This window comes from Octopus sinensis, linkage group LG8 (genome assembly GCF_006345805.1).
Source record: "Octopus sinensis linkage group LG8, ASM634580v1, whole genome shotgun sequence".
Lineage (NCBI taxonomy): Eukaryota > Metazoa > Mollusca > Cephalopoda > Octopoda > Octopodidae > Octopus > Octopus sinensis.
Window position 1 is genome coordinate 5,452,275 of NC_043004.1, and position 15,272 is coordinate 5,467,546.

Here is a 15,272-nt window from a genome sequence, read left to right on the forward strand (position 1 = left end):
AGGAAAGGGAACAGAGGAGGAGAAACATTAAAAGGTCTGATGTCAAATAAGTCAACGTTGAATCAATAACGCCAAATCGACGGCGCCAAAATATTTCAAAACTGAATTACACCTAAATTTCTGAACGTATCAGAAGAGTTCTACTCTTCTGATAACGTTCAGAGGAGGTTGGATTATAAGCTACTTGCAAATATATTCTTTCAATCACACCCACCATACACTAAATTATTTCAGACCAGAACAAATTCTTTTCTTCTCTAGGCACACGGTCCGAAATTTTTTAGGGGGTGGGGGCAGGCGATTAGATCGACCCAGTACGCAACTGGTACTTATTTAATCGACCCCGATAGGATGAAAGGCAAAGTCAACCTCGGCGGAATTTGAACTCAGAATGTAAAGACAGACGAAATACCTATTTCTTTACTACCCACAAGGGGCTAAACACAGAGAGGACAAACAAGGACAGACAAACTGTTTAAGTCGATTACATCGACCCCAGTGCGTAACTGGTACTTGATTTATCGACCCTGAAAGGATGAAAGGCAAAGTCGACCTCGGCGGAATTTGAGCTCAGAACGTATCGTTTCTGCCAGCTCGCCACCTTTAAATTATTTCTCTATTGCCTACAGAGGGTCTAAACAGAGAGGGAACAAACAAGGACAGACAAAGGGATAAAGTCGATTACATCGACTCCAGTGTATTACTGGTTCTTTTTTAATCGATCCCGAAAGGATGAAAGGCAAAGTCGACCTCGGCGGAATGTTAACTCAGAATGTAACGGCAGACGAAATACTGCCAAGCATTTCGCCCGGCGTGCCAAACATTCTGCCAGCTCGCCGCCCTGACTAGAACAAATTCCGATTGAAGATAACATAGTACCGAGTTTATTGACACATCCAAAAATATTTGAAGGGTACCTATGAACTATTGGTTTGCTTAATACTTATATTCCTTTCTGAAATGTTTTATTATATTTAAATATAAAATTAAATTTTTTTTCTTTGGAATGGTGGATATTGAAGTAGTTAAAGCTATAAATAATAGCATTAGATAGAAAAAAATCGAAGGCTGCCCGTGGGGCATAAACATATATATGTAAACGTGATAGGCGTTCTACCATTAGACCAAAGTAATCCGAATTTATTGATTTTAGAGAAGAATTTTAGCAAGAATTGTATGGTGTTGACGTCATAAGAATTTCGAAATTTCGAGAGAATGAGATACTTTTTTGGAACGATAAATCTCGAATCTCGAAGATTATAAATTCTTAAGACGTCAGCATTATAACTATTATTTTAATAAACTGCATTACAAAGTGCACTGGGTGGTTTGTAACTTGATGAAACTATTCCGTTAAACATCCAAGTGACGTCCTTTACCGGTTGGCTGCCACTGTTGTTTAGCATTAGCAGTGACTACAACATGGCTTCTGTCGAGTACGACACGAAAACCGTGGAGAATTTAGAACTTCAAGAGCTGGAGGCAAGTGTCCTTTCTATTTAGCAGATTATTATACATTTTCTATGAAATCTTACTGAACTACTTCAGCATATGAATCTTTTTCTTATTAATAGAATCTAATAGCATCTCTTTCACGTTGTCATCATGTGTAGTCGTAAAACAAGTCCTTGTTGATGATTATATATAGATATATATATATATATATATATATATAACATAAAAGAAAAGAAAATGTTTTGAATATTACTTGTATATTATATTTCTATATGTTTTCTATATTATGTAGCGGTCTTCAATAGTGAGTGTTTTCCAATAATTTTCCTCAAATACTTTTATATTCTAAAATGTTTTAGTTATCGTCGGTGCCTACTCACGTTATTAGCTAGTGTTTTAACATCTGCCAGCTTTTAGTGTATTTAGGAAAATGCATTAAAACAACGGATTAATAATTTATTGTACACGGAGAAAATGCTGATAATAATTCAACAATATTTAATTCATAATAACGGTTTCAAATTTGGCTCAAGGGCAGCCATTTGGGGGGGGGGAGATGAATCGATTTACATCGACTCCAGTGTTTCACTGGTACTTAATTTATCGACCCCCCGAAGGATGAAAAACAAAGTCGACCTCGGTGGAATTTGAACTTAGAATGTAGCAGCAGACGAAATATTTAATTCATGATAATAATGTCTGATATTGACTCCGTTCGACACTCCAAATGATCAAAGCCGGTGTGAAATAGTAACGATTATTCTCTGAATTATAATTACTTACTATTTAAGATTAACGTGAATAAATACATTATTTTCACTGTACATTAACCAAAAGGGGGGTTTGCTTTGGATCAACGACTCACATCGCAACAACTTAGACAAGAAATTCCGATTAGTGATTCACATAAACCTATCTTTGTTCTTTCACTCTACATAATGATGTTGAGTACTTGTTTCGCCTCACTGCAATTCACAGAAGTGGGAACCTATAATAATCTCTCTCTCACCCTCTCTCTCTCGTGTGTCTGTGTGTGTGTGTGTGTGTAAAATCTAGTTCTGTGGCTATTTTACACTTAAATTTTCTTTTCTAAAATGTTTAATTTATTGTTCGTTTCTTTCCAATACTTAAAATCTTTAATGATTTATATTCTTTCTTCAAAATGATTTATCAATGTTGACTTTAACTGAAGAATATGGAGTACTGTTTCTAAATCTAGGATGGTGCAACTGTCACACACACACACACACACACGTCCTAGACTGCATCACAACAAAGACTACCCGAATAATTGACTTGATGTCATTCACAAGCATACTTCAACCTTTAAGTTCAATTACGTGCTATATTCTTTCTGAGCTTTTTCTACCGCCTCGAGAATGGCCTCCTCTTTTTGGAGTTGTTTGGTCTGGTTCCACTTTCACTCAATTACTCTGGACTTATTGCCCCTCACCCCACCCCACTCTTCTCACTGTATATAGTATAATATAATAATGAAATTATTGTATACAGTGCTCAAGTGCACCACAACTTGTCAGAAAGTGCGTATAAAGTGTATGCAGTAATGTACAAATGTCTGGAAAGCGAACAGTGTATGAGTCAGATACATGCTTGCGTGTGTATGGAGGGGAGAAAATCAGGTGTAGTGTTGGCAAATCTCAGGAAGCATGGAAGTTTTGAAGAATGCAGTGCTCCGACAACTAACAACTGATGCCAGCATTTTGTTCCATGCTTCAGCAACTCAGCGTGAAAAAATGTTTCCAAAAGTCATGGGAGCTGTGCTGTTTTCTGACTTTGTAAATATGTCCACGGGTGTTAGACAGGTGGAATTTGAAAAGGTGCTCAGAGTTATTGTTTGTAAGATGGTTAATAATTTTATGGGTGTCTGCCAAGTCAGCTGTCAGACGTCGGAGTTTCAATGTGTCCATGCCCAGGGAAGTAAGGCGTTCAGAATATGGCAAATGCCTGATGGAGGGTATTCTTTTGGTTGCACGTCGCTGAACGGCTTCCAGACGATTAATATCCTGGGCAAGATAGGGGATCCAGACCGGTGATGCAAATTCCAGGTGGGGTCGTACCATAGCTATATAAAGCCGCAGATAGATAGCCGGAGAGCGGCTCACAAAGGACTTGGTGAGTGATGCCAAGACACCCTCAAGCATCAGTTGTGGTGTGCAAGAGAGACGATTGTGCTGGTATGGTCATGTGGCAAGAATGGATGAAGATAGGTGTGTGAGAAAGTGCCAATTCCTAGCAGTTGAGGGAACCCGTGGAAGAGGTAGACCCAGGAAAACCTGGGACGAGGTGGTGAAGCACGACCTTCGAACTTTAGGCCTCACTGAGGAAATGACCAGCGACAGAGACCTTTGGAAATATGCTGTATGTGAGAAGACCAGGCAGGACAAGTGAGCCCAGCCCACTTATGCATGCCTTTCCTCCCTTGGACACAAAGACCTGTTGAGGCAAGCGAAGTCGATATAGAACCTCATCCGACGACAGGCACCCATGCCAACCCCCCTTTGCTTGCGAAGACATGTTGGGGCAATCGAAATCGAATTGAACCAGCCAGGATCCCTGGTCTGGTGGTACGTAAAAAGCACTATCCGACTCGTGGCCGATGCCAGCGCCGTTTCGACTGGCTTCCGTGCTGGTGGCACGTAAAATACACCAATCCGACCGTGGCCATTGCCAGCCTCGCCTGGCACCTGTGCAGGTGGCACGTAAAAAGCACCCACTACACTCACGGAGTGGTTGGCGTTAGGAAGGGCATCCAGCTGTAGAAACATTGCCAGATAAGACTGGAGCCTGGTGCAGTCTTCTGGCTTCCCAGATCCCCGGTCGAACCATCCAACCCATGCTAGCATGGAGAACGGACGTTAAACAATGATGATGATGATGATGAGTGTTTGTCTTTTGACTTTGCACTATTTTTCAGTGAATCTGAGACAGGTGAGTGAAAGATCTATATGTTGGCAACCAAGTGGTTTCAATAGACCAAAAGGTGGTGCTAGACAATGAAAATATTATATAGATACATAAAATACTAAACACCAGATGAAATAACATGAGACTAAGTGAAACTTAACCAAAGATCGGATGAAAGAAAATTTACTGTATTGGAAAGCATTTTGAAGACACATGTACATATTAAATGCAGCGCATATTCATCAAAGAATGTTTTTTTTAGTGCATTAGAGCATACAATATGCCTGACTCTGCATAGGGGACCTCGGGTGACTTTTTTCTTTCGAAAAAGGTGTCTTATATAGCATCAAATACAGTAATTATTTTATGGAAATACATTTGATTAATGACTGAAGGGAAAAAAATTTGTTTTCTTTCTTTCTTAAAGGAGACTTTTCCATCCATTTCCCTCCAAGACTTTTTCACTCATTTTTGTACCAATTCCTAATATTTGTCTGCTATCCTAATATATTTGTTTTGTTTCTTACAGTCACCTTGTGGAATTGCTACTCCACAGCTCTACACACGGTTATTAGGAGTCTATCTTCTTAGGAATGATCTGTAAGTTACATTTTATTTCATAGCAGATAATCTTATCATACATCGTTATCTTTTAACATCCTCCATTCATACTGGCACAGATTGGACAGTTTGACTGAAGCTAGTGAGTCAAATGACTGCACCAAACTTCAGTGTCTGCTTTGGCATAGTTTCTCCAGCTGGGAACCTCTCCTAATACCAATCACTTTACAAAGTGCACTGGGTGCTTTTTATGTGGCACTGGCACTAGTGTGATTACCAAGTAACTCACAAGACAAATAACCTTCATCTGAGAGGTGTGGTAGGAATGTGTGAGGTGGTTTTTATGCCAGATGATAAGATGTTAAATTACGGTAGAAAGACAGGAACAGGTATCTTGCTGTTAAGGAGATAACATGGTTTATTCAGTTGGTGGTGAAGGTGTGTGAGGATGTAAGATATAGTAATTTGATTCAAGTGCACTTTCCTTTTGTTTTCTTTCTATTTCAGGTGTAATGCCAAATTTTTATGGAAAAGAATCCCTCCGTCAATCAAATCAGTAAGTAAATCAGAGCCACTGAAATTTCTCTTTATTATTTGTAATGGAAGTCTGTCTTAGAAGTCTCATTAGATTCATATTGAGGCAGGCCATGGCACTGAAATTTCTTCTGGTTTTTTTTCTGTTTTTCTTTGTTTCTGGCAGTTGTTGAATAGTTTTGGGGAGGACTAATATATAGAGAGTTAACTTTGTGTGTTGAGAAGGGTTTTGAGGTTTTGATCCAGTTTAGGAAGATTTTATAAGTTGTCGTTGCCAGTGCCGCTGCACTGGCTCCTGTGCAGGTGGCATGTAAAAAACACCATTTAGTGTGGCCGTTGCCAGTACCGCCTGACTGGCCCTCGTGCTGGTGGCATATAAAAGCATCCACTACACTCTCGGAGTGGTTGGCGTTAGGAAGGTCATCCAGATCAAGATTGGAGCGTGGTGCAGCCCTCTGGTTCGCCAGTCCTCAGTCAAATCGTCCAACCTATGCTAGCATGGAAAGCAGACATTAAACGATGATGATGAGTGATATGTAAATTGAAAGTTTATTCTCTGGTGGCAAGGGTGTTGCATTCATGATTACAAGATCATGGTTTCAATACCCAGACTGTGCAGTGTGTTGTGTTCTTGAGCAAAACACTTCATTTCTTATTACTCCAGTCCACTCAGTTGTAAACGACTAACCCTGTGACTAACTGTCACCCTGTTCAGAGGGAATGTTGGGATATTGGACTCTTATGTACCATGGAAACTGGGTAACAAGCATCTCAAGTCCTTTGATTTGAGACAATAATGTCTAGGGGTTGACAATGTTATATAAGAAAGCAGCATGATTCATTTTAAAATCTGACAATTTGCAAGAAAAAATAGCCCTGGATTTGATAAAATTTACAGAAATAACTTTTAACTAGGTTCATGGAAAATGTTAATATTTATTGATTTCTATTGTTTAATGGTTTCTATACTTAGGATGAATGCCACCAGACGGAACACTATGACCCAAGTTCATACAGCTGATACTTAACTCAAATTTATGTTGTACTAAGTATGGCTGCAGTCCAAAGACTAAAATTAACTTCTTTCCGAATAGCTATATTGTTCAACATTTCTACTTTCTTTCTTATTGATGGTGTATCTTACTGATGTTTATTATTTTTTTTTACCTTCAAGAGTCATCCAGAACTTGGTCATATGTGGTTAGTAGGACAAAAGATGTGGCAGCGAGATTTTCCTGGCATCTATGAAGTTTTAAAGAGAGACTGGCCGGAACACTTGAGAGCCACTATGGATGCTATTTATGGTGATTATAAAAGTTACAGTATTTTGCCTGTGGAATGTTATGATTGGATGCAGCTGTTTGCACACTGACAATTTGGTATGACTGATTGGACATTCTACCTGTTTTGGCAATGTTACTTTTTGGCACTAAAAGCAAACACACACACACAAATATACACATAGTGGTAGAAAGATAGAGAGGGAGCAAGAGAGATTACAATTTATTAATTGGACATGATTGACATAAACACATTCACACAGAGAGCAAGGAGAAAACGGGAGAAGCATTTAAATGTCTGATAAATCAACATAAGATCAGTAATGCCAAATAGGCAGTGTCAAAACCACTGTGCCAAAATGTCTCATCATCATTTGCCTGCCTGTAATTCTTACAGAATCTGGATTTTTAGCAAATTTGATTCTTTGTTTTAGCATCAAGTTTAGTTAAGGAAGGAGTCTGTGAAGAAGTTTATAAATATTTCATTTGAATTACTAATTAATTAAAAATGAAATATATCATTTTTAATGGTGGATCTTGAAGCAGTTGAAGCTATAAATAATAGTGTGTAAATAATGGGTTAAAAACCTCCTTGGATGGTTAAAGTTTAAAACTGCCTGTAGGGCTTGAACCCACATCTTTTGTAAAGACAACAGACGTTTTACTATTGATATACTGAGCACATATCTGTTTGGTACATTTTAGCCTAGTAAATATCTTAGACCCTGTTTTGGTACAATGGTAGATGTAGGTTCAAGTACCACAGACAGCTTTTGACTTTTTCCATCCAAAGATTTTTATAACCCAATATAGTGAAGGTGCATGGCTTAGTGGTTAGAGTTTGGCTCACAACTGCAACTGTAAGGTCATGAGTTCGATTCCTGGCAGTGCCTTGTATCCACAGGCAAGACACTTTATTTCACGTTGCTCCAGTCCACTCAGCTGGTAAAAATGAGTTGCACCTGTAATTCAAAAGAGGCCAGCCTTATCACATTCCATGTCACACTGAATCTCCTTGAGAACTACTATAAGGGTGCATGTGTCTGTAGAGTACTCAGCCACTTAATTTCATGAGTAGGCTGTTTCATTGATCACATCAACTGGAACACTCACCATTGTAACCAACAGAATGTGGTGCCTAACTCAATATTTACACATTATTTATAGATTTATCTACTTCAAATTCCACTGTTAAAAATGATTTATTTAAGTTTTGATGTTTTAATTAATTAGTAATTCAAATGAAATGCTTATAAACTTTTCCCCAGATTCTTTCCTTACCTACCCTTGGTGCTAAAACAATCAAGCTTGCTTTACTGAAACATAAAAACCTACATTCATTTTAAATTTAAGAATGTTAGCCAAATAATTAGATAGTATTGCTTTTTCTATTTTCTTTAAACTTTTCTTAATTTGTTTCAAATTTAACTAAAGGCGATGCTCCAGCATGGCCGCAGTCAAATAAACGAATATCAAATTTTTTTTACAGAAATCACACGTAGAAGAGCAATTAAGTTAGTGTCCAAAGCATATTCTTCGATCAATATCGACACTTTTGCAGCTCTTGCTAATGTAACTGTTTCAGAAGTACCGGACGGTAAGTTATATTTTGATTATAACAAGATAAATCAGTCATTCTTCTTTGAAATCTAGCTTCAAATTTTGTAGTTTTCCAATAGTAGAGATGGCTGAGTCAGAGGAAAGCTAGGTTTGTTTGGTTTGTGGTATTTGTCAAGTTCAGTACCTTAATGTCCATTGTTGAAAATCCTGTCAGAGACTGCATTGCTTTTTCTGTCCTTTCAGAAATGTGAAAATAGTTGTCATAGCTGATACCACTGCCGTCTGACTGACACCTATGCCAGTGGCATGTAAAAAGCACCATTTGAGCATTGGGCCTAATGGAGCTGGTGACAGGTGACTGAGACCTTTAGCGATATACCACGCTTGTGTAGACCTGTCAAGCCAAGTGAGACCATAGTCATGGCTGATGCCTGTGTCAGATCAAGGGCACCTGTGCCGGTGGCACATAAAAGCACCCACTACATTCTTAGAATGGTTGGCATTAGAAAGGGCATCCAGCTGTAGAAACCTTGCCAAACCAGATTGGAACCTGGTACAGCTCCCTGGAGTGCAGGCATTAATCGATGATGATTATAACCTGCATTCAATTCATTTTCCAGGTTGATAAAATAAATGCCAGTTGAGTACTGGGGTTAATGTAATCAACTGGCCCCTATTCCCCTAAATTTCAGGCTTTGTGTCTATAGTAGAAAGGATTTAACTATACCCACTCCTCTGCAAAATTGGTCTTGTACTTGGGTACATCATTACTGTTACTATTCTGTCCATCCCCACCCCCACTGCTCTCTTTATCCCTCAGCTTTTCCCCATGCATTGGTCAGCCCCATCCTTATCTATCATTCCTAACATCCACCCTTCAGCTGTACCTAATCTTTACAGTTGTTACCAGCATCCCCTTTCCAGATTTCCCATTAATTGCTTTCCCCATGCACTCTTTGCAGATTCCCACCCACACTCCTAGTTCCTCATCTTGTACCCTGAGAAACCACCTGGCACCTCTTCACCACTATTTGTATTTACCTCTTTGCAACTGCAACTAAGCATTCTCACCCTCTCTTCTAAATGTGAGGAGCAATGTGACTTTTCTACAAGAACCTACTTACTCTCACTCCTCTTCCATATTTTAACTCCTCATCTCCTAGCATAAAGCTGCTTTCTTCTTACCTCGGATTCCATACTCTTGCTAGCTGTATGGCGACCTTACTAGTGCCTGTGGCACAAAAGAAGCACCCAATACATGAAGTAAAGTAGTTGGAATTAGGAAGGACATATTAGGAAGGCGGCGAGCTGGCAGAAATGTTAGCACGCCGGGCGAAATGCTTAGTGGTATTTCGTCTGTCGTTACGCAGCCAGTTTGAGTTATTTTGTGGATTATTCCCCATGCTTAACAATCAATGTCTTGTTGCTGTCACTGTATCTTCTGATACAGTTATCTCCCCTCTGTGTAACATTTCATAGGCCATGAGTTTTTTTTTTTTTAATGTCGAAATATTGGGAAACCGATTATAGCAGTGACTCGATCAATTCCTAGCAATATCTGAAGAAGGAATTTTTATATTCTGAAATGTTATATCAGACTATGGATAATTAAATTATTATAGTCCACTCTGCATTGTTGTGCCATTCAAGACACGTTATATTTATTGATCGTTGTTTTAGGAGGCAGTTTATTGCCTGTAGTCCATAATATAGATAAGTATTTTCGTTTGGTTAATCAGGGATCTGAGAACTTGGAGTTTGTGGAGAAAATTTATTCAATATTTGATGCAGGTTTTGATGAGAATTTTTTTTTTTTTGTTTTTTACTTGTTTCAGTCATTAGATTGTGGCCATGCTGGGGCGCCTCTTTGAAGGGTCTGGTCAAACAAATTGATACTAGTTCTAACTTTTTAAAAATCTGGTACTTATTCTCTCAGTCTCTTTTGCTGAACTCATAAGTTATGGGGAATGTAAACAAAACAATTCAGGGAGGGGGACAAACATAGATGCAAAGACACACATACATAGATTTACATACATGCAACCCCCCTTCCAAACACACACACACACACCAAATTCTCTCTTAAGGCATTGGTTAGTGTGGGGCTATAGTAGAAGACATGCCCCAAGGTGCCATGCAGTGGGACTGAACCTGAAGCCATGTGGTTGCAAAACAAGCTTCTCAGCCACACAGCCATCACTGGGGAAATCCATGTTGAAATAGAAATGAGTTGATGGTTGGAACACTTTGAGTTAAAGTGGAGCTTTTAAAGCAGGGGTTCTCGACCCCTTTGATTACTATTTTACTCTGGACCCCCACAGCCATTCAATGTTTCAAAATTAATTTATAGATACATCATCATCATCATTTAACATCTGCTCTCCATGCTGGCATGGGTTAGACGGTTTGACTAAAATTCCTATTTTGCTTTTTACACATTAACTTGTGTAGGATGAACTATGTAAAACATTAGAGAAAGAAACCAAACTGTTTCTTGCAATAAATACATCTAAAGCAAAAGGTTTTCGTGAAACAAACTGCTGTAGGTCCCCAACTTAGTATTTTGTTTGTATGGATCCTCCAGAATCTCATATGGACTCTGGTTGACAACCACAGCTATAGATTAAGAGGAGGTTCCATTCAGTAGGTTCTAAGAGCTTATCTGCAGGACAAGATTCAACTTTGGAAGATTAGTTCCAATTATTATTTTAGATCACTTGACGTCTACATTAAATCGATTTTGTTTAAATTTTCAGTGACTAAAAAAGAAGGTTGGGAAACTGATCAGAAAAGCAAGATGGTGTTGCCGAAAAAACCAGGTAAATATGTAATTAATTACCATTTAAACCATTAATTAACTAATTAATTAGTGTATACTGTAGGCTTTTATAGATTCAAATTATCTTGTCTCTCTCTTTACTCTTTTACTCTTTTACTTGTTTCAGTCATTTGACTGCGGCCATGCTGGAGCACCGCCTTTAGTCGAGCAAATCGACCCCAGGACTTATTCTTTATAAGCCTAGTACTTATTCTATCGGTCTCTTTTGCCGAACTGCTAAGTTACGGGGACATGAACACACCAGCATCGGTTGTCAAGCGATGTTGGGAGGACAAACACAGACACACAAAAACACACACACATATATATACATATATACGACAGGCTTCTTTCAGTTTCCGTCTACCAAATCCACTCACAAGGCTTTGGTTGACCCGAGGCTATAGTAGAAGATACTTGCCCAAAGTGCCACGCAGTGGGACTGAACCCGAACCATGTGGTTGGTAAGCAAGCTACTTACCACACAGCCACTCCTGTCTCTGTGCAAAATTATTTGTTTCCAGAAAGTATGTTTATATTTTGTATTAAATATTAGTTGTTTTCAGTCGTGTTTGTTTATTTGTTTGTCCGTGGACAAGATATCTCAAGAACCACTGGATGGATTCAGATGAAACTTTCAGGGATGTTTGGCCTCGTGACTGGTACAAACTGATTATATTTTAGGATTGATCCAGTATTGGACAAGGATTCTGGATTATTTTTCCAGTTATTTTACTTAATTTTTGAGAGCAGTCGGATTCATTTTTAGCATTCTAGTTTGTGAGAGCATTCGAGTTTATTTCAGATATTCTCATTTTAAAAATCATCTCCAGCTAATTGTTGAGAGGACGTTGGTGGAGGCTTGCGCTCTCTGACTGCTCTTGTTATAATTATTAGTTTTCATATGTTTCAATCATTGCACTGTAGTCATGCTGGAGCACCACAGTGAAGGGTCAAACAAATCAACCCTAGTACTTATTCTATCACTCTTCTTTGAACTGCTGTTACTGGGATATAAACAAACCGACACTGATTATCAAGCAGTGGGAGTAGGCGCAAACACATTCAACTATGACAGGCTTCCACACAGTTTCTGTCTACCAAACTCCTTCACAAGGCTTTGACTAGTCCAGGGCTACAGTAGCAAATGCTTGCCCCAGGCACTGCACAGAGGAACCAAACCCTGCAATTTCAGTGTGCCCCTTAGTCATGCAGCTCTGTCTGCTCCTGTTTGAACTATGTTCTAATTTTTAACTGAACTTGCAACGATGTCCTCATTATAATTTCTGTTTCATGACAAGTGACCAAAATTCTTGGTAATATATAGTACTTGAGAAGACCTGTGAAGCAAAGTGAGATTGCAGTCGTAGCTGATGCCAGTGTTTCGTAACTGGCACCCATGCTAGTGTTACATAAAAAGCACCCACTACACACTTGGAGTGGTTGGCGTTAGAAAGGGTATCCTGCTGTAGAAACCATGCCAAAATCAGATTGGAACCTAGTGCAGCTCTCCAGCTCACCAGTTTTCAGTCAAACTGTCCAACCCATGCCAGCATGGAAAGTGGACAGTACATGATGATCTTTCAATCCTGACATCTAATATTTAATACTGTTTAGTTTTTTGTTTTCTCCTGAGTATGAAGCCTTTTTTTTTCTCTTTTCAGACTTACCTCCTGAACCTTGTCTCCCTAATGAAGAGCATCTATCTATCTTGACTGATTATGTCTCTTATTTAGAGAACTGAACCAACATAACATGTGTACCTATCGGAAGGTAACAAATATTTTTGACATTATCTTTTATCTTTTACTTATTTGTCATTTGACTGTGGCCATGCTGGGGCACCATCTTAAAGAGTTTTTAGTCAAATGAATTGACACCCCCAGTACTTTTTTAAAAAAAATCTCCTGGTTTACTTTGCTGAGCTGCTAAGTTATGGGGACATAAGCAAACCAACATCTGTTGTCAAGCAGTGGTGGGGACAATTACATACACAAAGACACACACCCATAGATTTAGATATATATATCATCATCATCGTTTAACGTCCACTTTCCCTGCTGACACATGGGTTGGATGGTTTGACCGGGGACTGGCAAGCCAGGTGGCTGCACCAGGCTCCAATCTGATCTGGCAAGGTTTCTGCAGCTGGATGCTCTTCCTAATGCTAGCCACTCCATGAGTGTAGCGGGTTCCACTAGGAACGTAGTAGAGTACAAAATAGAGCTCGTTCACCCTTAGAATCAGCTGGCAGGCCTCATATGGGGACTGAAAGAATCAAGAATTAAATATGAGATCGAAAGGTCAATAATAACTAATGCACACCCATGTAATTTGTTATCTGACAAATGTGACCTTTGCCTTGAAGAAGCATTGAGTATACTGCTGAGTATTGAGAACCTAGTAAACAAGCATGATGGGAAAATTCCAAGATGTAACCACCGAGCGAAATATGCATTTTTAAGATGGAACAATGTACAAAAATATAAAAGTAATAATAATTATCCTTCTGTTTAACCACACCCATCCTTTCTGTCCCACGTCTGTGTATAAGTATGTGTGTGTGTATATGATGGAGTTCCCAAGGATATACCCATGTGCATGCATATGGGTAGATAAATGTTTGTGCTGGGTGCTTTTTACATGCCACCAGCATGGGTATGTTAACACAGCACCAGCACAGGTGTGTTAACGCAGCACTGGCGTTTTGCAAGTGACCCCAGCACCTGAAAGGACAAGCCTCTATGTGGGGACTGAATGAATATTTCTTATCACCTAGCCCTTTTTGAATTCATACAACCAGCAATGTCTGATATGAGTCCCATCTAAACTCATTTTAAAAGGGTAAAATTAGTACAAATTTGACAATTTCTGCAAAAAAAATGAAAAAAGAAGAGGCCCAGTAGAATGTAAGAATTGATAGTTATTTTACCTTAAGTATTAAGAAAGTATCCTCAAAGTGATCATGTCAGAAACGTGGCAGGGCTTTCTTTCCAACCTAATTTGATTTTATTATAAAGCATCTTAAAGTGGCGAGCTGGTAGAATCATTAGCACGCTGGGCGAAATGCTTAGCGGTATTTCCTCTGCCACTACGTTCTGTGTTCAAATTCAGCTGAGGTTGACTTTAAAATTTCATTCTTTCGAGGTCGATAAATTAAGTACCAGTTATGCACTGGGGTCAGTATAATCGACTACCCATCCCCAATTTCAGGCCTTGTGCCTATAATAGAAAGGATTATAAATCATCTTCTCTAAAAGTAAATTACAACTTACACAAATCTAATTGAAGAAATTAACAAAACAGTTTTAATTGTAATTCATTGGAGATATTGTTGTTTTGCTGTATGTTTTAAATTTTTTTGCAGGCAATTGGCTTGGTGTGTGTTGTTCTCTGTTGATGTTGGCAGTGGAAATCTCCATGAAGTCTAGCTGCTTCACAAAGCCAGAGCAGTGGTAAAGGATACACAACAATGGAGATGAGAGCTGATAGTAACAAGGCACAGCTTATAGAATTACATTTATCTTATCAGTTGCTTGTTACTTTATTGAAATTCCTATGTTTGCTTGTGTGTGTGTGTGGTTATTGCCACCATCACCACCACTACTGGAAGGAAAGAACCTGTCAGTTTTCCAGTTTTCATCATTTACTATTGTACATATGATACGGATTCTTCCGTTAAACCTTTCAAAATGTTTCATTAAACAATTAAAGGAAAACTACCTTGATATTTTTGTTTTTCTATTTGGTTTGCATGATTCATGATGTGAACTTGTGTGTTGAAACATATTTTGGTGTATCTTGGGAGGGTCATTATGCCAATAATAACACATGCACTGGTGCAATATCACTTCTTTTATTATTATTATTATTATTCAATTGGTTAATCAGTTAACCAATTAAGTCATTGATTGTTTGATTAATTGTTCAGTCAATCAATCAATCAGGTATGATATGTCCTTTTTACTCTGATAGTCCTGAAGTAGAGAGACTGTCATTGATGAGGTCATGAAAAGCAAAGAAAGGGCTTTAGGCAAACCAGTGTCTTGATGAACACTTGTGCTGAAGTGATGAGAGAGTCCAGTGAAAAGCAAATTATATGATATTTGTGAATGAACGGCTTTGCTTCATGGTACTGA

General features: G+C 38.7%; 1 protein-coding gene across 1 annotated transcript; it reads left to right on the forward strand.

Annotated features, from left to right (window-relative positions):
• The first annotated feature begins 1,330 nt into the window (after window positions 1-1,330).
• LOC115215025 (COP9 signalosome complex subunit 8) lies at window positions 1,331-14,746 on the forward strand. The gene is made up of 8 exons (XM_029784152.2): window positions 1,331-1,482; window positions 4,910-4,980; window positions 5,449-5,497; window positions 6,650-6,779; window positions 8,245-8,352; window positions 11,072-11,134; window positions 12,798-12,906; window positions 14,501-14,746. Exons 1-7 carry the CDS (start codon window positions 1,423-1,425, stop codon window positions 12,875-12,877), a joined length of 561 nt encoding a protein of 186 aa, XP_029640012.1. The 5' UTR covers window positions 1,331-1,422; the 3' UTR covers window positions 12,878-12,906; window positions 14,501-14,746.
• The last annotated feature ends 526 nt before the right edge of the window (window positions 14,747-15,272 follow it).

Coding starts and splice junctions, on each gene's coding strand:
- LOC115215025 (XM_029784152.2), top strand. CDS start 1,423: ATGGCTTCTGTCGAGTACGACACGAAAACCGTGGAGAATTTAGAACTT. Junction 4,981..5,448: donor TATCTTCTTAGGAATGATCT/GTAAGTTACATT, acceptor TTTCTATTTCAG/GTGTAATGCCAAATTTTTAT. Junction 11,135..12,797: donor GGTGTTGCCGAAAAAACCAG/GTAAATATGTAA, acceptor TTCTCTTTTCAG/ACTTACCTCCTGAACCTTGT.